The following is a 26596-nucleotide window of genomic DNA, read 5'->3' as shown; positions in this document are numbered from 1 at the left end:
ACCTTAAAAAGTCCACGTTGAGCAAATAGAACTGTTTGTAATTGTTATTAATCATTATTTAAACAATAATCATCGCCGTCAAAATTATATATATTGTTCTTACAAAATTTTGTCACTATTTTTATATTCCATTACATTCCAATATATAAATATTAATGAGAATGAATGTAGATGGATCTTTGTGTCCGCAAACCGAACAATGAATAGTAACTTAGCTAATGAAACATAAATAATTATTATAAATAAATTTAATGGACACGTAATAAAATATCATTCAAAGAAATAATGTTTATTAATAACTTATTTAATTCCCACAGCTATTTCTCCAGACTTCCATGAGAAACAATCGGAGAACATTTTCGTTAGCGCACTGTACACTACCAATAGCATGCACAAAGAACTCTATTAAGGCGCTTACAAAATGGCTGGAAAATTAATATTACTCTCTCTTTTGTTACTTTTCCTTTTTTTGTTGTCGTTGAAGTCCTAAGTCTTTGAACACTCGGACAGGACAGATTTATTTTTATTGTATTGTTCTACGATCTCTTTGATTATTGTCTATCCAGTAGCGGTGGTCTTCTTCCTCAGTCTTTTCTTGGGAATGAATTAATCCGAGTCTTTGTTTTTACATAAGTAAGTATCCTTTCATACCTCTAGGACATGAACCACGAACAGCAACCATTACAACAAACAATGCGTACATTTGAAAGTGAAATAAAAGCTATGAACGTTTAGAGCAGCCCTTAGCTCGAATCTTTGTTACGAACGTAAATCATTATATTAATGTGGACAAAAACAATAGTTTTGTGAGATTCTCATGGCTGGATCCCACGGCCTCCATGTAAATTGGTGACATACTCTATCATTGCTTAATAGGTTAGGGTCAAAGTTGTCGAGAGGTGTTATCCTGCGGTGTGAAGTGGAAAAACGTTCCTTGATGACGATTTCACGTGTCCCGTAGCAATTTTGTTGACAACACTGCGCCCGCGCACTCAATTACACACTCGCGAAACACTTCTGATAGCAATCACCGCCCAAACGATTAAGGAGAGACGATTTCTTTTGTCCGCTTAAATAACTATATTTATCCAACATTTCATGACTTTCCCTTTGAGGTTTTGAAAAACCATGTTCAAAGAGTGAAAAGGTTTCAATTGAATTATCATGAAACATCATATTTTTGGTCATTTGTTACTTGAGTACATTTCAATGTTATTAATAACAATGTTAAAGTTTAAGTACTCTCAATGATAATACATAATACTAGTGTAGAAACTAGAATGATTGCTATAGCAATCACAGTTACCTGTCAACAGCGATTCGATGAAACAGTTAATGATTTCGTCAAGCTGTCCAAGGCCCTGGGGTGCTAACGTGCTGCTCAAACAAACGTAACAGAGCCCCGGCCGGAGGCCGTCACTGGGGTACACGTAGTGACACCGTGAAACTACTGAAGTTCTCTTTAAGTTTTATGAAATATATTGAAACAACGTTACGGAGAACGTGTGATACAATTTATTATTATATTTGTGAAGTAAGGCGACGCCGTCGGTTCGTCAAACGTCACAAGATGAACTTATCAGCATACATTTCGCTATAGTTACGTGCCCGGAATCGTTTTCATTGTTCAAGCGTCCCGCTTTGAAGATTGTTATGACGTAATTATTATATGTAGAGGTACCGTCGTCTTTGATGGAATAGGGTTGACAGTTTACAAAGAAATTTCAATATATCATTAATATTAAATAAGTTTCATGGTTCATGTACTGTACTGTTCACTTATAGGAAATTTTACGGTGGTAAAATGAGTAAAATGCTAAGCTACTTGCTTTAAAAACCATTTATTAAAATACAGAAATATTTAACCTTTATTTATACAGTGTGCCGCTCTAAAGAACCGTAAATGTACAGTCGTGAGTCGGGGGAAAGTAGTAGACGGGAACCTCGTTCTATCTTTTTTACATTATTTTTACATTACATTAAAATTATATAATGTATAATAATGTTGGGTGAGCCGCGACAGTCAGCCCTAGAACAGGAAGGTGTATCAAAATGTCGGTAGCGTCTGGGCGTCGTCTGCTGCGCGTCTTATGCGAGTCGCATCACATCCGGCGAGTGTCAACAAACTAAGGAATCGATTGAGGATCTGGATGAAGGTTCTAGAACTCATCAGGAAAGGAAGCATGTCTGGACCGCCACTCGGCCACCAGTTGGTGAGGCATGCGTGCTAGCGTGATGACCAAAGCAAAATTGATACCTGAATGTTGAGAATGATTCATAGAAGTTAATGGAAGATTTACGTCATAAGAAAACTGTTACAATAGTTAAAAATTCATTAAAAAAGTCTTTCATGAGCATCCTTCAAGTTTAAAGATTTCTAGGACTTTAAGGTGGCTAAAAATATTTTAGATATATTTATCGGATCTTGTTCAGTTGAGTGTCCTACACTTCCATCTCATCTTCCTGTGATCACGGTCACCACAAAGTTATCGTAACGCCGTCTAAAAAATAAAATGTAATAATTTTTATTCTATACAATACGGTATATTCTTATAACTTTGATACGTCAATGACCTGAAGTTATTTCTAAAATAAAACGTCACTCCTATCTAAGAACCTTAGTAAGAATATCCAACTGTTCAAACTAAGTACGAGTATCAAACACATCACATGAAGTCATTAAGTCCTTTGTTAGAAAATGTAGTTTTTATGACAGCCTTGGATTAATGTTACTGGTGCACGTGTCGATCTTTATTTACTTTGACTGTTCTGTAATAGAAACCTTTTGTAAGTACTCCGTCACCTGAATTCCTTTTTTATTTATTCTACCACTATTTAATAATTTTTTCAACTATACTTTAATTTAGTATTCGGTTATTTTCGTTTACGATACTATTGTAAGCAGTATCTTGTTCCAATACCAACAACAACCGGACTCGCCCGATCGCTCTTTGCTTTGCCAGATCTTATATCATTAAGGTGAAAATTCAGGAAGACATGATCCTGACTGACTGACTGATTCTGACTGACTGAAGACAGAGGACTGTTAACGTGTTCACTTTACTTTCAGGTCGTCGCTAGAGATTCAAGACAATTGTCACCCTTCTATCAATCAATAATGAGTATTCTGTTAGTTAAGCATAGTATGATTATATGTTCTGGTAATTAAAAAATTGAGAGACTTGTAACTAAAAGTTAAGGTTATGAATGAACTTAGGTATAATAGACAATCTGTTAACACACACCATGACTTACGTATGAACAGTATTGTAGTGATGAAATTGTTATTATATACGAGACGATGAACTCTGTAATAATAGCAAAAGTTTATGTTACAACACGAAAGAAGTGAAAACGCAACAATATTTCTATTTGACAAACATAATTGATGGAATCTGCTGATATTATTATATATTTTGCAACAACAAAGCCTATTGTTTAAAGATTTCTTAACGCGTAATATGATATACACTTGATATTGTATTTTTATTAAAAACAATCATTTAAAAAATGCATTAGTCTCGTTCGTGTGTTGTAATTGAGTACAGAAAACCTATATAACATACTAACTCTTCTTATATATTTAAATATTTATCATTGGTAATAAGAAGCCACATAATATTATTAATTTCTGTATCATTATATATAAAGAATATAATAAACAGGCGGTATGCTCAGTGGCATTGAAAGCTCAGTGGCCAGATGCGCCCGCGCACGCGATGCGCTCATATCGCAAAGTCAGGACGCCCTTTACAATAGTAATTTATATTGCTTTGATAACACTTTTTGCCATCGAACCTTTAATAACAAAAAACGTTATAGTAATTAATTGAGTTTATAATAGGAGCCGGCATCTAGAACTGTCGGTAATAATGCGAAGGACGTCCGACTTTCATATCTCTCAGTTCATTAAACGACTATTTTGTTATTTATAATAAAGTATTATCCGGATATAATATAAAAGTTTTCAGTCCACGGCTGCCCGGCTACTTCCTTGTAATATTACATATGTTATTATACTAATATTTTCTAATGTTTACAAAAACAGTCATTAATGTATAATAACAATTAGCATAATTGTTTTTACAGTAACAAATATTATAGTTTTCATAGTAATAGAATTAATTTTTAACGCCCCATTTCACACAGGAACAAGCGTGCATTGCACAATTAGTTTCAGACACAACAATGCCGGCATCATATTGTAAGACACATGCAGCGGAGATTTTCCACTACAGCTTTTACATCTCAGCGATACATTGCTGGGAATGATTGGGATATTGGAAATGGGAGTCAATGAAAACGACAATGTAGCTTCTTATATACGTTCTGGATGTTTGTTGTGTTTCGTACGTATTCAGTCAATGAGACATTATGGCCTAGTTGGCACACGGCGCCCGCGACGCGGATACTAACGACACCACGACGGAGAACAGAAATAAGGTTTAAATATTTCTATAACATTCTCTCATTTGCATGCGGGTTTTTTTCTCCACTGTTGCCATGCGACAGTTCCATAGGAACGAGTTTAAATATATTATACAATCATAAAATTAGTGGACGATCTCTCCAAGATCTGTTTAATATATACAACGACACAAGAGATATAGAAACTATGACATATATATCATAATACTGTTGATATGCTGATCAAACACATCGCACTTCACACGATCCGCAACAGTTTTCCAATTAAACTGCGGAACCCTGAAAACTTGCAACAACAGTCCTTCGGGCTCGAGCACAAGTTTAGGAGATAACTGGGAATGAGATAAAGTTAGACGTACGTTTGTACACGGAACAATACGAAAGGTCATATCGTCTGCGGCTCGCTAATACTCCTTACTCAGTAAGCAATTCGTTCCATATTCGCATGGCAATAATTAATTTCCCCCGACAATAACAGCGCTCAATAAACTGCATGATGAATCCCTAATGTTGAATTTTCATTTGCAAAATTATAAGTAATGAGCTGCACTAAACTACATAGTTTTACTCCGCCTGTTATTGCTTACGACCGCTTCGAACGTTCCATTTAAATATAGTTACAATAATGTATTGAAATAACTTAGAAATTAACATTCGAATACTTTATGAACACTGCCATGTACGTCCAGTTACACAAAACTAATTTATCAGACGTATAAACAGTAACGGAATGTCTTAAATATATATTACTGGGATCAAAAAAGTTAAGATAACTTTCTATCCTGAAATCTAACTGAATAATGGAAGTTTGACAAACCGAATTATATGTCGGAACCTTTAGTTCTTTGGAGATTCTCCCTTTGAATTTTAAATTCGTTTACGATGGGGTTCGTGATGCCCCTATCGATCGCAGCAGATGGGGGGCCGGAATACATCACAGAATTATGAAATCCAAACTGAGATATTACACTAGCCGACTGTCGCAGATAAGTGAGGCGAAACATTGACGCGACCCTTTACAGTCCACAACAACATATTTAATTACTGGTCTCCGTTGCCGATAAAGAGAGATCTTGTTATTTGGCGAGATCCTGTACATTCGGGCCTCATATGAAAAAACTACAATACGTTGCATAATATGTAACAATTACAGTATTCGATACACTGAGTGGACAAACGTTACAAAATCAATTAGAGAATTATTTGAGGAAATCCATAATGAACGACCCAGTTTACTTCGCTCGAGACAACTGTGGCAACATTTATATTATATCGCTGCGTGCCCCGACCCATACTCTGTTTGTACATACGAACGCACTTACCTAATATGTTGGTTATGGTATTGAAGTGGAACGAATCTCTAACGTATAATTATATCGTATGTTTACAAACAAATTGTTTCAAGTCCAGATAACAAAAGCATCTAACGTCCTATCTCTAACGTTCACGAGCACTTGAACGGTTTTCTTGCCTTTCGTTATGAACTGGGTCATTAATATCAATAAATTTAAATTCTTGAACAAGAACAAGTAGGAAACAATTAGAGCTTCGATTCGGCTGTAAGTGTGCACAAGTGTCACATATACGATGTTTCTTGCTGCAATACGTTATTGATAATACTGTTAACATAATGAAGTTATAAATATTTGACATTTACGAAGAAAAGATAACTTAATAATAGCGACATTATTAACGGTAACATTAAAAAGTAGTAAAAGTTATACAGAACAGCTCCCTTTGAACCACGCCTCGGTCATTTTCTCCGACGAAAGTTGTCAAGACCGGTGTGAATGGAAGTTGGATGTTGTATTAAATTGTCAGTTCCACAGACGGACGGGCCGTACGAATGTCGTATATATAATTATCCATCTTCAGGTCATCAATACAGCGCGGCTGTAACACCTCCATACAGCCCATGTTATAAATTACCTTGCCTCAGATGTGCATTCTTATACGACCTTAAAACGTCATTGAAATCCGTCACACTATCGTAATAAATGATACGAAAACTGTCACATGAAATATATATGTCAAAATCGTATTGAAAATCCCCTGCATTTCGATAATAAGAGATATAAAGATTTCAAGATATTATATAAAGGATTTAGGTGCGGCGATATGTTTCCTTGAATAACGCTATGTGACACGTAACTCGGTCCATACATTTTAACCCAATTACCTATAAATTATTAGCATTATAAATTTTTTATCGTATCGTAGATATGTTATCTTGTGTCTTAAGTTCATTTCGAATTAGGCCGGCCTGTTGTGTGTCTTGAACGTTTATAAATTTTACTGTTTATTTTATTGAATATACATGATTTAAAACCAGGAACTACATAGCCATTACAAATATGTCGAGGAATAATAACTTACTCCACTTCATATAGAACCAACAATCGTATAATAATAACACTACCGATTATTACATTATACTGTGAGAATATTTTGTTTACCACTAGCCTGTGCCGGCGGTTTCATTTGTGTAAATTGTTCGATTTTCAGCAGTACGTATAGTTTATTTTCACTCTGTCTTCTTGATTATCACATTGAACACTGTTAGTTGCTGTATATTATTGCGTGCTGTTATTAACGATAAGACAACATATGTTTTTAAGGGATTCGTTCTTTGAAAAAGATTTTAAATCTCTTCCAAAATCTTTTGTTCCTAAAACCATTTTGATCTTCACAAACAGAAAGACGGGTAAACGTAATTTTTATGTAAATTTGCTTGCTAGCTGGTATTACATAATACGCGACATGCATCTGAAGAAACTAGTGAATTTTATATCCACGTAAAGCAGTATTAGTTTATTATGAAAATACTAAAAGTTAATAAAATTTATTGCATATTTATTTATAATTCGTAACATATTATATATTTTACATACCTTATCTATCAACTGTAAAATTATACTATGGATTGTAAAATTTTTGGTGCATTTAGAAGCTTGGTATCTTAATTTCTTGTATGTTCTAATCATCCATTTAGTGAATGTGTTGTTATCATGATTTATTTCCAAGAAATATACTGAAAATAAAATTATGTACGAAGCCAATAAACATCGCAACATTTCTCTCCGCAGAGTTAACCTTTCCATGATTCATCAGTAAATTCATAAGGAGTAACAGAACTGCGGTACAACCAAATGCTATGTCCAACATTGTGTAGTATCTGTTAACATTGAGTTAGTTAAGTCTTACTCGTGTGTATTCTGACATGGTACTTTACGGTCCGTAGTGATGGTATGAATGAACTCTTTATCGGTCCACTAACCATTGAGTAGCGTTTGTTCAGGCGATAGGTAACTGATAAATCTGAACGGCCACTCCCCCCGTTTCCGGCTTCTTCAAATATTGTAACGTGTTATCGACACGGCTCTAGCGACAGTTTCAGCTATCCCCGCTTAATGTTAACCGCTGTTTTATTTCATGAAGGGAAAGTGCATACGGCGCATACTTCATGTCCTGGATCCATACAAAAGCGCTTGGATCGAGATCCGTGTCAAGCGTTATCTTTTTTCTTAATTTCTATTAGACTGGATAAGTTAAAAACATAATGTGACAAGTAAGGACTTTAAAAAATCCGATTTACAACCGGATGGAGTACTCTTATTATTTTAAGAAATCCGTATGAATTACAATCACGTAGATCGATTTATTTATCTTCAATATTAATTGAGTAGCGCTCTGTGATAAGAAATATTTCTCAATAACTTTCGACGATACATGTTGACGACTTCCATGAAATATTTGTTTTCTGATAAACATTTAAAAATTTGTTTTTTTAGATGACGTCAACGTTTCCTTTAATATACAAAGCGTCGAAGGCATAAACTTTTATATTATTTGGTTCATAAAGTATACTAAGATCTATTAGAGACATTTTTATCGTTCGGTTGGATGATTTAGATTACTATTACCTGGATAACATGTAACTTGATTTTGTATTTGATTGTTTTTTTGTTGGTGTGTGATAGTTATTAACGATCTGTGTTGTAATAGAAACGTAACAAATGAACCAAATCACATTAATATTTTAGATTACTATTGACCTTTGCTATGTTTTTTATAAATAAAAACGATTTATTTCTCAAATCATTTCAATATCTTATTGTAACAAACAAACGCGAGCTTATAATAACGGTATGTAGTAATATAACAACAAACACCGTGATCGTGTGTGTATGCCCGTGACGCCAGAATGCCGAAACTGTCGATAAGGGCGGACGATAGGAAGTTTGTCAGATAATACGACGCATGAAGGTCGCGGAGTGACTCGCACAGCTTCCTGGGACGACCCTGGATTGTGTTACATAATCTAGCTGAGGCTCCGATGAACGGAATGAAATTAAGCTTTATGAGTTGGTTGCTATGAACAAATTAAAAAAGAACTTTAACTTTAATGTATACAATCCCTAAAAGTACGAAACATCTCCACGGTGGTAAATAAGTAACTATTATATAGAAGGATCTTTAATGTACAGGATTTCGCTTATCACGCCATAAGTCTTTTTTCTCCGAACATCTATCTATTTGAAAGTTAAATTTCATCGAAATGGAAACAACAGAGTAATTTTCATATTTAATATTAGCACGTTTTGTTGTACGTATCATGTGCCAAGATAATCTTTGTTTGTTAAAAACGAGTTTTTGGAAGTTCCGTAACTGTTCCTGTTGTAAACTAATCTATTCATATTATATTTAAACAACGCGATACTTTTCTAAGAATGAAACAATGGAAATATTGTAAAGATAATGTTATTATTTCTAAGGGTGTTTCAAAGTTTGCTTCAATAGCGGCATTTAGGGCGAATTCCTATCTCAATACAATAAAGTATTTTAAAAATCGTAACTGACAATTCGCGGAAGATTTTTCGAAAGTCATAAAATTAAATCGCAAAACATTTTTTATAACAACAATAAAATAACTTAAAGATCATTAAATTGTAAAAAGTTTTATTCTGTTCTTTTGTTTTGAAATCGAAGAAAAAGAGGTAAAGATTTAGTTTACAACACATCGTGTAGATGTATGGTGTACGGTGAGAGATATAACAGACACTATGAGATTTTATTATATTATAGTATTCTACGTCAATAATTATCTAAGAAACCAAACCTGCCTTCCTCGTAACACGAGTATAATCCTTGTAATTAAATAAGACTAAGCTTAATCAAATCTCTGTATTAAAACCGCCTAATTTCTTGTTAGTTACAACCTGAAGCTATGTGTGTCTAATATAAAATATATATACATATATTATTGTTGCTAACGTAACCGAAATGCAGGTGCCAGGGATCGAAATCCGAGGTATGGTACGCCAACAAAGGACATGTCTATTGGCAATTGAATACTAAGAAAATTAGATATATACTGGAAGGCGTGGGAATACGTGCAAGGTGCTACAAATAGAGTTAGTAAGGAGTTAATAACACACGCCGGGTAACGAGCGATGGGACTGCAGGAGTATTGTAGTGCAGAAGTTATCGCGTACGAACGGAACACGGCTCACAAATACATTGGAATAATTTGGGGTTAGTTGGAGTAGGGTAAGTTTTTAGATAAACGCCAACATAACGGTATAGTTTTACATCGGAACAAGTAAATGAAATAGCGGAAGGGGTTATCCTAGATAATAATAGCGGGTTGAAAGTTGAGTTCATGTAAATTTTTTAAGGGGTGACAAAAAACGGATTACTGACTTTCTAACGCATAACGAGGATAATCCCTATAGTGTACTGACAAATTGGCAGCCGCCACCCCTCGCCTTGGACTGTATTTAAAAATATTAAGCAATGTTTATTTTACTTTATAGAATTTTATGAGAAATAGATAACGGGCTAGGAAGACGGACAAACTCACACATAAATCCAAAGAGACTCTTCGAAAATATAGAAACTGAACTAAGGGAGCCACTTATTTTATTTAAATTTAATTAGTTTTAACTTTTCTTTCTATTTGGTTACATTAAAATATGACCCTATTGTATATATCTAAACTATGAGGCGATTAGTTCCTAATAGATTTCAATGTAATTAAACGAGTCTTCAACAACAAATGTAATGTTTAGTTTGGTAAAACGTATCATTCATCATCATAATAGGTGTATCCAAATATATATCGCTCGTGCAAATTAGAATTAATTAGATTCGGTCATCAAATCTTTATTCTGGTCGTAACATCATATTATTCAAATACGTGCCGAATAAAAGATACAGAGACTGTCACGTTTAAAATTAATAAAATATTTAAAGCAATTATAATGTTATAATATATAATAAAACGTCTTATTTGTGAGACGATGTCCCTAGTTGTAGTTGGATTGACTGGTTCAGCGTCGCTTTACATGACAATAACTTAACAATAATGACTGTTGGAGATCCTTATTGTGACGGAGTAAGGTTGGAAGTCCTAAGCAGAACGCCGAAGCTCATTGTCTGCGAGCTCTAGTTACCGATGGAAGTGTTCTTCACTTCCTGTATATCTATTTTTTTGTGCGGGAAGAGGGTCGAATGAATGTGAAATTAATTGAAGGGCACTTTCACTGAAAGGGCTACGGTAACCGGCCCTTGATCTAATTTTTCTCCGACCGGTAATGGCGGCTCGCAGCCTCTCAACAGTTCTATCCCTTTCAAGTTTTTCGCAGTACACTTCTTCACCGCCGCTAATAGGATTTCATGTTGGAATTAAATAGTTTATGAAGTGTCACATCTTATAATGACATATATCTGTAAAGATTCTCCATTAATGTGATGTCGACACCGTCCTCGACTCACGGTCACCCAGCCGATATTATTAGTTTTTAATTTATTATAATTGAATACAGAATTCAGAATGTGTCGTCTGATAAAATCAACATTACGATATCATTTTAGACCAGTTTTTTAATATTTACGTAATTTTGTAACTTTTGCGTTAAGAAATCTGATCGACGACCCCCATGATGAATTTTTCAAAAATCGTATAAATTATTTCTTTATCTGTAGGTTGTCTTTTTTTTTTTAAAAAAAAAAATCTGCACAAACTAGGTACGTCTATAGCTGCTCAAGGAATATATCTTACTTTGTAGTTAGTATTATTTTAAAATACTATTATTAATAACAAGGAAAACTATAGCTACAAGATATAAGCTACTAGTCACTCAGTACACCGGCGCCAATAAACACTCATTATCATTATAGGTATATGTTTATACAGTGTTGGCGCTTGACGTGTTAACAGTGTTACCATTAATATGAAAGTTTAATATTTGTGACGATTAAACGGAAACTCTTGGTACGGCTGAGCAGATATGGATAAGATTTTAAAAACAATAAAATACCAGGGGAAAATAATTTTCGTATTGTTTAAAATACATATATATTTCACAGTGGTTATTAAAAATAATCACTGAAGTGTCTGTTCTAAATATAAATTTAGGAACAATATTGCGAGGTCTGTTAATTAGTATTATAATTAATGTTCTATTACTTGCCGTCTTAAATGCATAGTATAATATAAAATAATTATAATAAATATTTAATATCGTGTATGAAAAACATCACAAATTCATAATAGTTAGTTTTTCTGTTTCCGTCTTTTTTTAGTCTGTGTATTCAGGAGTGGACGTGCTTTTTTATTTTTGCAGCTCTGCAAGGAATGCAACCCGCGTTCATTGACCCCTATGGCGGGAAAGTATGGAGCACATAGCTTAAAATACAACCGACAATTTAGGGGAGACTTTTTTAAGTTTTTAAAATTATACATATTACATGTTTTTTAAGGTTTAATATAATGAATGGATGAATTCGACACTTCATTTAATTTCTAATTCAGCTGAAGGACTTAACTTTTATATTAATATTATCTACGGATTATTCAAAGATATTTCGTTACAGAATTAAGAGGATAATATAAATACGAAAATATGTTATATTTATTATTCAGTTATCATTATCTTTAACCAGGGTGTAAATTCTTCAGTTCGGTACTTTGGTATTTGTCGAGAGCGTTAAACACATTAAGCCTAATTGTTTGCAGACTTAGTCAAAGACAAATAATATAAAGGCAGCACTTCATCAGAACGGGCAGGTATTTCTGCTTCGCGCCATAAGCTGTCGTCTTAGGAATGCCGACTGACTGGCTATGATACCTAAAAAACGAAACGACGCACACCCGCTCTCTATGAGAGCCGGCGGCGGAGTGACTGAGTGAGCCCAGTGAGTCCATGCTACACCGTCGGCTAGTAGCCGGTACTCGGTACTCGGAAGCTACCTAGTACCCACCCACCGAGACCTCATCCACACTCAGTACGCTGACTACGAACTTCACACGCTATACGACCTCTTCTAAGATATTCTTCCTCGTACACCCTAATACCGGCGAAATGCCGAACAGTTTCATTCTCTGAAATAACTCTCCGAGGCTTCATATTTCTGAACATAGAGTGTGCCACGATGTCTTGTAGATTACAACTTACAAGTAATAATCTATACGCCGCGTATTTTCAGATATTCGTGAATGGCATCAAATTAGCCGGTCGGCTAGGGGAGTGGGCCGTACGGGGGGTGCGGGGTTCTAGTGTCAGAGCGGGAGGGGGTGGCGGCGGTGAGGAGGGGCGGAGGGGGCTGTACGCCGCATCAGCGCCGTCGCCGACCGGTCACCGAAGCGCTCTAGTCGCTACTCGCTCGCTAACTCGCGCGTCGCAAAGTAGTCGTGTTCACGGCGCCACACGAATAGCACGCGCGGCTCTTTTTAGAACCGGCCGGCACCCGAATAATGTTTCAGTGTTTAACAAGCTCAATCGGAGATCTCGGTCGAAGTACCGTATTTAATTTACACTGTATAACCAACCGCATATTCTCAGTGAGTGTTACGCAGTGTGTAAGAAAAAAACTTTGTCGAAGATACTGAAGAATTTTGTGTAAAATTGTGTAACTCGCCGGCAGAGACCGGTTAGCGTTTTGCACAAACTTTTCGGTGAGTGATATTACGATGTGTACTATAATCTTGAATGTTATGATGCACAGGACATGTTTTAGGATTGTATATTACTATTCCAACTATCGAATGAGTAAATACGGGTAGATACTTACACAGATATTCGTTCGTTCAAGACTGGCGGGGCGTTGCCGGCTGCGAACCGCGGCTTGGTAGACATTTCTGCGAATTGCCGGCATCCAAAATTTTAACAATATGTCCAAGTCCTTTATTTATTACTTTGGGTATTATTTAAATATTATTTTTAACGTTTCAGTTTGAGTGGGTACTTTTTAAGTAAATCTGTTAATGTTGTTGTATTTAAAAACTTATTATTATTATATTACATAATATTATGATTAGTTTTTCTTACCTGCTTTTTATTTCATAAGCGATTTGTTAGGTTGTGAAATGCTAAGTTGACTTCAGGATGGAATAGACGATTAGTTTAAGGTTTCAGAATAATTTTCAATGCTGATAATTACTTTTAATTGATATTAAAACGATTTCGTATTTAATATTCGACACATTTTTTTTACCGCGAAATCGTGAAAAAGTCTATTTTAAAATACTCGTATCAGCATTAACTTAAAGCGTAGTTTTAAATTAAATCATAGACATTAACACATTTTTTTTAATTATGAGTAACTTTACAATTTCGAAAAGATAAGTGTTTTAAAGATTTTTTTTCGTAAGCATATAAAAAAATTGAAAATAAATATGATGGATCTTTGTAAAATTGATAATTATGTCAATTATCTGGACGGGTCGCATACAATGTTGTTATAAATGTTAGTAATACAAGATATTATTTCACTATGTATGTATACACTTATATAATCTACTATAATAAATATTTATAACACTGCATCACTCGAGGAAAATACAAAATAGCGGAAAAACTTTACGTATTTGTTTATTAGTAAACACAAGTTTCGCGCCATTTGTCTGCATGTAAACAAAAGTATTATTCTTCCACTTTCTACCTGGCCTTTGAAAGCCTCCGTAATTTTGCTGAATATTGGAGTGCTTAGCGTCTCAGGTAAAATTTAAAAAAAAATCTGTCGGGACAATGACTAATAGTATGAACTGGGATAGGCCTCAAGGCCGATGTACTGTTTAAAATAGTTGGTATTTACATCCAGACTTCAGTATACTTTCGGGCTTCATACGATGCGGGTCGCTTGTAACGGTCACTAGGAGTATACTGCCGCAATACTTGTTTATAGATACGACGGTCAACACTAGTGTTTATATTTACGACAATATTTTATAAATATTTTTTTAAATTCTTACTTTAACATAGTACTTACTCTGGAGTTGTGCAATATTAGGTAGAGATATTTAGTATGAAGTTTTAGTTATAGTGTCTGAATTTTAATGAAGTCCTTATATTAACATTATTTTTCTTTTTGTTGCAGACGGTGTGCGTGGATACATCGCGCGCATCGTCCTTGTGATAAGAGGGCCCTGTGATATCGACGCGTTCGTCTTAGCTTTAACACTAGTTAGGTATTAGTTATACAAAAATGTCGCCCCCAATAGACGCCCACATACTGCATTTGGACGCTTGGGAGAATCTGGACCAAGAGTCCATGGAATTGACACACACTTCGGAATTCTGGACCCAGGTCCAGTACGAAACGGACAGGCTCGATCTGATACCGCCGTCTGACCTCAGCAACCTACTGACGGACAGCGAGAGCGACTGGCGGATAACTGAGACGCCGGAGGAACCCCACAAAGATAACATCGTGCACCACGACTGTATGTGGGCCGGTTCCTGTATAGACTCCGTACACCCCAGCAACACATTCGTCAAGTCGGAACTGATATCGCCATCGCCGGGCCAGAGTCTCCTGCGCCGGGACCAGTCCCCGCCGCGACCGGACACACCGCCCTCACTGGACGGCGACGAGCCCCCGCAGTTCCGGCACGCGGTGGACGTGGCCGGCACCGCCCTGAGGCTGCTGAGGGACTCCGCCGCCGTCGCAGCGGATCACTCCTACACCCTCGCGCGACAGCACTTCGATTGCCTCGGGGTTCAAACCCCTTCCGACTCCTGTGAATCAGGTTAGTAGATTACTCACCATCAGATTTATATAATAACAAAATATATTTGAAATATTGCCGTCGGTACAATAATCTAACGGAATGTGTAAATTATCTCCGCTTGAGTTTTACTACGAAGCGAGCTGACCACTATTCTACTATGTAGTCGTTATATTTAAATATCCAATAGTAAACCTATTTGTGAAGTTCGCCGTGAGCAAACACGCGAGTCCTCGAGTCGGCACTCGACATTTTATTTTAAATAATCATAAACTCGTCGAAGAGCAACGAATAATGTTTGTCAAGTTACACAAATAATACGAGAGATACTAAGTTCATAAATGAGTTTTGGGACTTATGGACGGGGTTTTAAAGAATACGACAAGATGGTAGCCGGGACGCTGACAGGACGCAGGCGTGCGGACGAGAGCGCGGGAAACTGCGTATCGACCGCCGACCCTCCCCCTCGCCCGCGCCCTGGCCCTCCACCTCCCCCGACCCTTTTCCATCGTCTAGACGCACTCGCTTCCGGCACCTTCGCCTTCGACCTTGAACGACAACCTTCCTTAATGTCAAGCCTCATCCTGAAACTGCCTCATGTAATTACTGCGAATCCCGGGGCTCTAGCCAGTTATCGGGACGGTCTCCCGGGGAGTCCAGAGGTCGCTGGGACGTCCTGACATTGAACACCCCGGGCTCGGTTAAGGTTAACATCCTCGCGTCCCGACCTCCGATAAAAATGAAGAACGCACTCCCGAAAGTTTCGAGTGGGGGGATAGAAAATGATGGATCATAACGACAGCTCGCCGAGGGATGGCTTCGATGGAACGTTCAAATAAAACCGAAAGGTTGCTCACGCTCGGCCGCATAGAAATAGAAGAATTAGTTTTCATTCGATATCACGAGTACATTAGATAAGAAATTCGATATTCCCACACCGGAACTTTAAGGGTCTCCTCGAAGTGACGTCAGCACGAGTGCTTTATTGTACATGCGAGACTATCACTATTACGAGTAATGCCGTGTATTTATATTGAGAGACGACATCACGGAGTTCGAACGATCGACAACCAGCTCGGCTCATTCGTAGTACTGTAAAGCTTGTAATTAATTAAGTTTATAGAGGATAGCATTCCTGGCGTGTCGGACGTCGTCTAGTCCGTTATTTGTAAAGAATGCAACGGAATGAAATGGAATCTCATTGAAGCGGTGAGCCGGCAGACCGGTTCTCGCTCACGACAACCCGGTACAGTGATCCACCGACCCCAGCAACCAGCAACCAGCAACCGAGCAACCGGACAACCGGAAAACTAACCGACCCAGCCGCGTCGACGCCCTCATATAGTGTACCGTAATTGATAGAACTACATCATTTTAATATTATCATAAAAAAAGACATCGATTATTGGCGCTCTCGGAAATATAAATATGGGGGTTTACTTCAGAGGAGGCGACTTGATTATTTAAATACGTAGTTGGTTATTTAGGAAAAGCGAAGTTTTGGTCATCTTTTGATAACTGTCGGTTTGATGCACACATGCCATGAAATGTTTATAAAAATGTATGACGGAGACATCGTTTGAAGTTATAACCTAATAAACCCAGCGATAAGCGCACGGCGCTAGGTGCTTTTGACCCGCAGTTATTATCTTGATAGATAGCGTGTCGCCGGCCGGCATCTAGGATATTTAAATTCTGTCTCTATTTAGATCGTTTAAGTAGGGCGACTCTGACTGAGTCGTGAGTGTATTGTGAGTTCCTTTAAGGCGATTCAGACCGAAAGATCCGGTTTTAGAGCCCTTGGCGGAATCGATGGGTCGGGCGCGTTGCTAATGATAGCGATATATAATAAAAATTTGTCATTCTATCAACAAAATCATCTTAAGCCGTCAACGTTGCCAGCTAACTGTGGGGCTGTCATAAATGAAGGATTTTATAAATTTGCAATGCGTGTTTAATGCCCTTGGACGCGTAGTTAAAGCAATTTGAACGGTTACATTAGGTATTTCTAGCGACCTAAATATTGTATTAGGTACTTGTCGTACGCAGTCACAGTCACCGAGAGCCGGCACTTTCATGTGTACATATGGCATTCATTAAGATAACATTACAAATTGCATTATAAGTCACACCGGCGAGTAAGTACATACCTATCTCGTATGGGAATAAATTATTGGGAGAAGGATTGTTCGATGAAATATTTAATTCGCCAGATTCCCTATGTATGTATAAAGTGGATGCGACCTTAAATTTATCACTGTATATTTGGAATTATCGCGTGGCAGATAAAGTTTCGCGTTCGAGATGACTGAAATACTAGGTCAGTATGCGATCGTAGACATTGCTTGTAGGAGGTTATAGAGTACGTCCGCGTGAAACGTACTAGCTGTGTATATATGTATTGATTGAAATAACTTAAAGTATAAAGTTGCGGGGGAACACACGATCGTATTAAAAATCAAACATTTGGTCACAGTCGTAGCAAAGCGTCGCCTTATTGGCCTCCGAACGGCCTTCACGATCAACTATCAATGGCGATAACAATATTGCAACGTGTCACACTAACATAAATTTGTATTGTCTTATCACGAAAAAGGTCTTAAGTATTCTCACGTCTGATAACACGCCACGGCAACTAGATAACCGCATTCACCTTGATCTCACCGATTTAAGATTCTTTTTAATGAATAAAATTAATTTAATATTTATACGTCTGTTAATTTTCCATACGTTCGTCCTCTGTAACACGAACTTTTGGACTGGTTTTTAAAAACGTTGAATAATTAATAGGATATTTTTTTACACTGTTTGTTCTATGGTAAATTTCGATTATAGTTAAGAAATATATAAATTTATTGAATAATTTGTAATAGGCGTGGTTCGCACTTACCTACAACGAGCAACTGGTTTAGACGAACCGGAAACAATAATACGACGAGACGAGATCGCTAGTTTAACAACATATGACATTTAGATAGGTCAATGCTAAGCTATTGTATTATAATTTATTTAACTTGGCCACAACTAATTAATACGATCGATTATTAAACGGATTCGACATCACAAACAGCACACCCTTACATTGTTTCGATGAAAACGTATGAACAGATATTTAAACCAGCTATTATCGGACGTGGGTCCGTCGTGAAGGCGGAATATTTTTCGAGGCACATACGTCCGTGAACTTCCGCGCCGGCTCCCAAGGTCGCGTCTATCCAATCGATCCGCCATAAATTACCACCGCCTATTACAGCAGGCACCCGGTCTCGAGTGCTCACAACAATCATGACCGAGTTTTCTATATTACGTAATGCGCCAGAAATATCAACCCGCATGTAGGCCGATACACTGTTCACTAGCGCTAATATGGGCGGAACCGGCGTTAAGGCCCTCGGATCCACGCCGATCGCCAAATAAAGAAGACGATTACTACAAAGATTCGTGCTATGTATGTCGTTTAATGAACGTATTCTCTAGAAAATAATGAAACTTTATAAAAGATGGTAAGTAACGGTCGAAGAAGTGGCACGGACTCTGCATAGTATAATTAGTATCGATCATACAATTGTTATAGCAGGTACATATACAGGCTGAGTCTGTGTTACATAGTCCGTCGATCGTTGCGATAACCGTTCGATTGACTGTGCCGTGAAAGATACGGAGGACAGACGAGGTATTTATCAAGTTCTCATCGTGTCTATTGTCAGTAGACATCCCTCACGGAAACGTTACGAAATATTTAAGTCTCGTTGTCAGTCGGTAATAAAGTTAGAAAGAATTCTAAAAATCGCCGAGTCATTTCCTCGCAACTCTCGGCAGAGTCCATTAAGCTGAGCTGTGTGCAGCTCTCGGATATATATATTTTTTTATGAATTCATCGGCGATATCAAACAACCTGTATAGGATGGCGTGAGCTGCGAGCGCGTCACGATATTTTTTAATTATCGCTCTCAAATGCCAGTGAACTTGGCCTCGGATCGTGGCCAACGGAGCGTGTGGCCTCCGACTTAACAGGTCACACCTGACGACATCACCGCGCACGCCTGCCGTTCAGGATAGCATCGCGACTACCCCTTATGGTATAAGGAGGGGTACACCATCGACCGCCGTAAACATTGTTAACTTTGAGTTATAAATCACTGCGTCATTATTTATTTGTTTCTCTTAAATTTGATACTTGTGGCACGTTTAAAAGCTTAATTACTTGTATAACGACAGGGAAATATTTAACTTTTCAGCAAATTTCGGTGATCAGAGACTTATCCAAACATTATTGTCAAGCTTTCGAGAAATAACGTCATTGATTAAGTTAACATCTATAGCAGGCTATGTCTGTAGTGTCTGGTTGTAAAATAAGCGTTTAATTGAGAGTCTATGAGTCATTGTGTTTCTCACGGTGATACAGACGCTGACTAGAAATTGTGATTAATCATATCGAGTGGGAGAACTCGTCGGAGACATTCAGCTATTGTGCATATCAAATTGTATTTATATAAAGATATATGTATTTATAGTTAGTGATGTGAAAGGTACGTACGTTGAATTCGCTAAATCTTTGACGAGGTGAAGAAAATTGAAACGGCGGTGGATCAGAGATGCGAGTCAAGCTATGTCGATTTATAATAGATATGCAGTAGACCGGAGACTGAGCGCACAATGAGGGGCGTATCGCTTACACGCAGTCTTGAAACAATACTCTCACATGTCCGTTAATCGCGTCGGCGCCACAGAATGAGAAAATAGTCACGTGAAAATCGACCCCCCCCCCCTCTCGCAATGGATCTTCCTCGCCTACATTTAGACGTCATGTGAGCCGTGTTTGACGACAGGCGCCTATAAGCAGGACGGAATTAGATCGACGCGCCACCGACATATATGTTCGAGAAACTATGCGGAAATCAAATAAAAGATTGCGTTGGTGTGAAAATTTATAGTAATTTCGACATATGCGTTTTTTCTTACTGCGTAGTTGAAAATTACGCGGACGTCCCTGAGTCTCGGCCGAGGCAGATTTGTAATCGAACAGCTGCCCACTCGACTTTTGTATATTTAGGATGTAGCCAGGTATGAAGACCGACCAATTTGTAATACTTCGCAAACTATGCCATCTCTGTCGGCCGACATCAAAACCAGCGCCGGACATTATTATTTGATAATAGCGCATTTCCAAACGATAGATATAGCGATATAGGAAACCTCCCAAAGAATAGTTTACACTGAACATGATTCCCTGAACTGCTTACCAATCATCCGTTCATAGAATTACGATGTCTTTTTTATGCCGCACTCGACAGTTTTCTGCATTACTATCATTGCAAAACTATGGAATTCAGGCCAAGTTTCCTTCAATATAGAGTTATACCTCCAATACTATTTATGATAAATATGCGCCGAGTGTTCGAAGCGTTATTGCCTAAGTGTTAAAAATTAAATGGCATTTTAAACATTCATTTATAGATAACAATATTTATTTTTTTCCTGCTCATTTGGGAGTTCTAGTCCAATGGCTTCTACTCTAGAAAAAGCAGGTATATTATATCAGGAGGACGCCCGTGTTGAGGCTGAAACTGTTGACGCCATCAACTCCGTACGTCTACCACATTAACAAAAACTATTACCCTTTGCCGAATGGTCGCTGTGTTATTATTAGAGCGATCTAAATATACGTCATCGGCGTCGCTAATATGGCTCGTTAGGAACGTGTCCACCGGTTGATATCCGGACGTCCATTGAGTGTGGACGCTGCGGCAGAAACCGCGCACGCGCTCTAGTTTTGGCGCGAATAACCGTGACGTCAGGCGTCTGGATCGATGTCGATAGACGCTGCGGTAGTACGACGACGGGGTCGACGCCCTCCCCCCTTCCCCCTCATACCCCCACCCTCTCACCCACCGCCCCCCGACTACTGCAATCGCATCCCACCACGGGTACACGAGGTCCGTTCGTCCCGCACACCTCCACGACTATACCTCCTATAGACAATCACCCGCTCTTTATGGTGATGTAAACGTAATGAACGCCATGAATGAAAATATGTTAGGAATGCAACGATTTATGCGGGCTCTATTAAAAAAATATTATTTTAATTATGCCTCGGTATCGTCGCGTAAATGGCTTCGAGGAATGCTTATTTTATTGATATATTTTTACGAGTCTTACACCAGTCCTATTGTTGTTTCTGTAACGAGTATGCTAAACGTTTTCTCCATTGTTGCAGAGGAGGAAATTGATGTGGTATCGTTGGGGACATCCCAGCAGCCGCTGGCCTCAACGTCGCCCGTGAGAGTCGACTCGCTGCCCCGAGCACCTTCCGTTCAGGAGCGTCACCACATACAGCGCACTGTGGAGAACGTTATAACGAGACCCCCAGCCAGGAAACGGCTGGTGCCACCTACCAGCATACCCACGGCCTCCGTGCCAAGGCGGAGGAGAGGTCCCGGCAGACGGGGGCGCTCCAACACAGACACGGACTCGGAGGCCGAGTCTCCGGAGATCGAACGCAGATCCATACACAATGATATGGAACGGTTGAGACGCATCGGCCTAAAGAACCTCTTCGACGAGCTCAAGAAGCAAATACCCGCAACCAGAGATAAGGAGCGAGCGCCGAAGGTCGTGATACTGCGGGAGGCGGCGGCCCTGTGCCGCAAGCTGCGAGAGGAGGACCTCGAGCGGGAGTACCTTAAAAAACAACAGAATAAATTGATGACCAAACTGAAAAAAATGCGTACGATGCTCGCGGCACGATACCGGCCGTATTGAGCGGCCCGTCGGACGTCGTGGTAAAGGTTATTGTAAGAGAGGCAGAGACTTTCGCGTCACACCGGACTCGGCACACGAGTCGTAGGAGCCGCGAATCATTTCCGGATCCATCCATCATCAACGGCCACGAGGACGCCGTCTCTAATCGACATGTCTTCGTGGCTTAGTTCATTGCGAGCGAAGTCTTCACTAACGTGTCATTAAAATATTGTTAAAGTACTATTTGTATCAGCTTTTACGGCTTACTCTGCTTCTCTGGGAATGCGCGCTGCTGCAGCCGCGGCGTGACCTGCGAGTTTGTTATGCTCAAACGACGTTCGCAGTGCCAAAGTGAGCCATAAAGCTGTCGTTCATGAACATAGGTCTTCAGTAAAATAATCTTAAATAGCTACAGACTGCTTAATGAACTCAGTAGACTGGTTTTACCTCTAAAAATATTTTTTAAATTTATCAAATAATTTAAAATTGACATTATCAGGTCGGTCGAATCGAATGACATTGTTTAATTAGTATTGGACGAGAAGATGTTTTTTACTGGACACAGCCCGTGCTATGTACATACAGACATGTAGAGTGACGGTAGTCTTGAATTTATTAAGTTAGGCTGGCGGATGTGTATTGCTGGCTTTACAGAGAGTTCTTGAGGCGCTGGCCATTATATATGTTTTAGGCCCGGTTCGGAGGAGTTTTGTTCGTCCCGCGTCGCGGCGCGGGGTAGTGATATCTATATTGTTTTAACTTGATATTATAATTGTACACTTAGATAAGTTCGCTTACGGTTTTTGTAGTGTTTTTTTTTTTGTTATTTTGTAAATTTTAACACTTTTAATGTTTATATATATTTCGACGCGCAATTAACTCCCGAGTCAAAGTGTCAGTGTAATATTTTGAATTTTTGGTCATGTTCAGCTAATTACTTTCGTATGCACCCATATAAATGCATTTTATAACACTTATCTAATAATATTACATGATATGATATGATATGATATGATTATTTTATAAAAGCGACTGATTTTTTTCGTATGATTCTGGTGATAAGAAAATTATTAGTACGCGCGATAAAGTTAAAAAAAATGCACTATCATGAATGTAAATGTATCATAGTTATTGTTTTGCTTTAGGGTTACACAGATTTTAATTTCAACCATCCTAAGTTAAATAGATATAGAATTGTTTGTTTTCGTTTATAGAGCTGAGATCGGTTCAGATCCTCCAGTGAAAATAATCTCAGTGACTAGCGTTAGATCACACTCGTTAACACAACAGACTGTGTTTTTTGATAACAACATCAGGACCTACGACCACAGATCGCCTGTTATTTGGGCTTTAACTTAAAAAATAACCACGAAATAGTTCCTCATAGTACCTACTAATAGAAAATTTTGCATTTTCTTTTATTATTATATTAATATTTTATTGCAGTAAGTTAGTGATGTACTCGCGATAGTTACGATAGAATTTTGAATAATATTAAGCCTGGCCGGAAGTCCTCACGGGGTATACATAGTTTTTACATATAACGGCGCCGTTTTTACTTTTCTCGTCAGGCTCACTGAAGGTTGATGTTTTATCAAGACATGGTCAGCAGAATTGTAAGTTTGAAGGCTTTAATTGTGTGCGGAATGTGCCTTGCTATGTACATATACCATATATAGATAATATAGGTTTATACTCGAATTAGTTGCAAGAAATATTTTTTTGTGAGAAATATTATCTTAGGTATATAGCATTGTTCTTATAAGTAGTGGTGCACGACGAGGTTAGAGGTATCGTGTTAAAGATTCGCAGTTTATCTTCCACTAGACGTAAAGTGTACATAATAGGGACTAGATCATAGTTATATGGCAACTTTTTTATAAACTAGTTTTTTTTCTTGTGTTTAATTTTTTTTTTCATAACTGGAGAGTTACGAATTCTCGAATGTTGTACCTGCATTTAATTTTTTTTGTTAAACTTGACATAAATAATAAAGATAATAATATTGATTTAGTCAAAGAGCAACATTGGCTTCATACGGTGTTCTGATGGAAAAAAATAGTTTTTACATAAAAGTCAGTAAGTTAATGGTTTATTGGTAAGAAATGACAGCTTTATATTGGATAGACAGATCGAGGTAATAAAGGCAAAAAGCAATGCACTTTATTTGTGACAAGGCACATTTCCACCACTGCCAAATGGAAAATATGAATAGAGAATTTTTTTACATAGCAACTTGGTTTGTATATTATATAAATAAGGTTGGGATGAATAAGTCATGTTATAGATTAATTTTTATTACTTTTTCTTTGCATAGTATCCGTTTGTAAGAAATAACATCTAACCGTCGTTCGGGCTGGGGGTCGTTCGATGTAATTTTTTTAATATAATATCGATGTATCGATATGACGGGAGTTGATGGGAGGCCCGTCACTCGAGCGACGGTTGCGTGTACGCCGCTACAGAGAATGCAGGATGCAAAATAGATTCCGCCTAACATTAATGTTGCACTTTGCAATCTTTGAAGCGGCGTTTAAAATTACGATAACATGTGCACTTACCACTGAGGTTTTTTTTGGATACTATTATTATGAGGAGAAAAGTTTTTGGTTTTTGTTCCTTAATTATGTGTATCGAAAACATTAAGATTATCAATAAATATGAAAATAAAGTATGAAGTCGGACTCTGCAGTGCTCGGAAACGGATTTAGATTGTGACTTTTATACTTTTGGTATATAACTTGGGAGGAGGCGACATTCGCTTCGGATTCTGTGATTTATTTGTACCTGTGTGGTACTCGTGGGATTCTGTTTTCCTCGCTCTGCTTAGTCCGGCTGGAAAAAATATATTATGATTTTCATTTTGATACCTTGCCCCCACCTTTAAATCCCTTATAATTATTTTTTATAATACGATCTTGTTACATATTAATAAGTATCCAGTGAGATACTAACGAAATTCGATATTTTATTAAGTAATTGAAATTGAGTAAAATACAATAAAATTGAATATAATCTAAGTTCGCAAAAGTTTCATTTTAATTACTTTCACTGTCTGAAATATTCTCTATATTTAAGATTGAGCTAATCTTGGTCTAATATAGTCTATAGAGCGATACGTATATTTAAATGAAAGTAGGTTAATCGTAGATTTCGTCTAAATATAAACAACACGTAGAAGTCTATCTTTACCGACGACGTAATACAAAACAATAAATTTACTCCGAGATCACTAACAAACAATTGAAAGTTAAAATTACTTTTATTACAAGAGTGCTCAGAATATATTACAATTACTATTTAACAAGAGCCAGCAAAACAAATAGATGCCACATGCAGGTCCACGTGAAACCCTATCATAAACACATCTGTGACGAACGACCTTTACTAAAAATGGAACGCGTTGCAGCATGAAGCTGTCAAAACAAACGTGAAGTTAGTTTAGGTGTGAAGTGCGTGCGTGTGTTTCTGTGATGGCTCTAAGATCTGTGATTTCTTCTAAAATTCCTATGGTGGTAATCCTAGGAGCCACCGGAACAGGCAAAACTAAGTTAGGTGTGGAGTTGGCTCAGAGATTTGGAACAGAAATAATAAGTGCCGACTCGATGCAGGCAAGTTGGACATAACCTCAAAGACACTTTGTTTTTGTAACATTGCGATAGCTCTGTGCTTATTTGTTGTTAAAGATTTTGAATTGCAACACATTTATAGTATAAAATGATTTAAAACTACTAAATTTGTCTAGAAAACTCATAGTTTAACCTTATATTTACCTTTACTAAATCTTAACCTCTTTCTCACCTGTTACTTCTATTTAGACCAGAACCTCAAAGTCAAAACTTTAGTAATGCTGCGACAATGAATAAAAAGAGAATCAATTTTATGATTTGAAATGAATAAGTGAAGTCAATATTTATAATTATTATTTGAATTGATAAACAGATCCATACCGTCCCACAGGAAAATATACATTTTATTCAAATAGTTAAATCTTACATACTCTCAACTTTTGACATCCTACAGTTTTATTATTTTCATTTTCTCCATAAGTTGTTTTTGTATAAAAAGTTTCATTCACTCAAACTTGTAGTTTTTTGGCAACAAACCCACTTAAAATCCATCTATAGTATACACTTAAAAGGTTTTACTTTAAAAAATAAATATTTTTAATTATTAAAGTCAGTGTACCTATTAAGCTCACTTTTGCATCACTGTGATGAAATAAACATCTAATACCACTCTGTAGTGAGTACTTGTGCAATACTTTGCAACATTCCAATGCATAACATTGTGCCCACTTTTGCTCTATCTGTTAGATTCATATCATTTGATAATACCTTGCACAGATAATACAATAGTAAGCGAGCGGTCATTCATTTGAAAATACTTATAAATGTTGATGTTCCCATTAACCTT

The 26596-nt window shown here is 37.5% G+C and overlaps 2 protein-coding genes across 3 annotated transcripts in view; both read left to right on the top strand.

Annotated features, from left to right (window-relative positions):
* Positions 1 to 13064: 13064 nt before the first annotated feature.
* Positions 13065 to 25027, top strand: LOC116772381 (myc proto-oncogene protein). 2 transcript variants are annotated; one of them, XM_032664551.2, is made up of 3 exons: positions 13065 to 13387; positions 14809 to 15460; positions 21657 to 25027. In XM_032664551.2, exons 2-3 carry the CDS (start codon positions 14917 to 14919, stop codon positions 22199 to 22201), a joined length of 1089 nt encoding a protein of 362 aa, XP_032520442.1. In that variant the 5' UTR covers positions 13065 to 13387; positions 14809 to 14916; the 3' UTR covers positions 22202 to 25027. The 2 variants fall into 2 exon arrangements, with proteins under 2 accessions (XP_032520442.1, XP_061378198.1); XM_061522214.1 differs by lacking the exon at positions 13065 to 13387 and adding an exon at positions 14545 to 14721.
* Positions 25028 to 25603: 576 nt separating this feature from the next.
* Positions 25604 to 26596, top strand: part of LOC116772334 (tRNA dimethylallyltransferase) — a 90991-nt gene continuing 89998 nt past the window's right edge. Inside the window, exon 1 of the mRNA XM_032664485.2 lies at positions 25604 to 25791. Within this exon, the coding sequence (XP_032520376.2) occupies positions 25654 to 25791 (138 nt within the window). The 5' untranslated portion in view covers positions 25604 to 25653. The remainder of the gene's footprint in view (positions 25792 to 26596) is intronic.

The sequence above is a fragment of the Danaus plexippus genome, chromosome 12, assembly GCF_018135715.1.
Source record: "Danaus plexippus chromosome 12, MEX_DaPlex, whole genome shotgun sequence".
NCBI classification, from domain to species: domain Eukaryota; kingdom Metazoa; phylum Arthropoda; class Insecta; order Lepidoptera; family Nymphalidae; genus Danaus; species Danaus plexippus.
Note: the sequence above shows the minus strand (reverse complement) of the source record. Positions and strands in the feature narration are given on the sequence as shown.

Bases quoted from the DNA above. Each gene is read 5' to 3' on its own strand.
- LOC116772381 (XM_032664551.2), top strand. From the start codon at position 14,917: ATGTCGCCCCCAATAGACGCCCACATACTGCATTTGGACGCTTGGGAG. The intron at 15,461-21,656 runs GTTAGTAGATTA...CCATTGTTGCAG, and splicing joins TTCCGACTCCTGTGAATCAG to AGGAGGAAATTGATGTGGTA.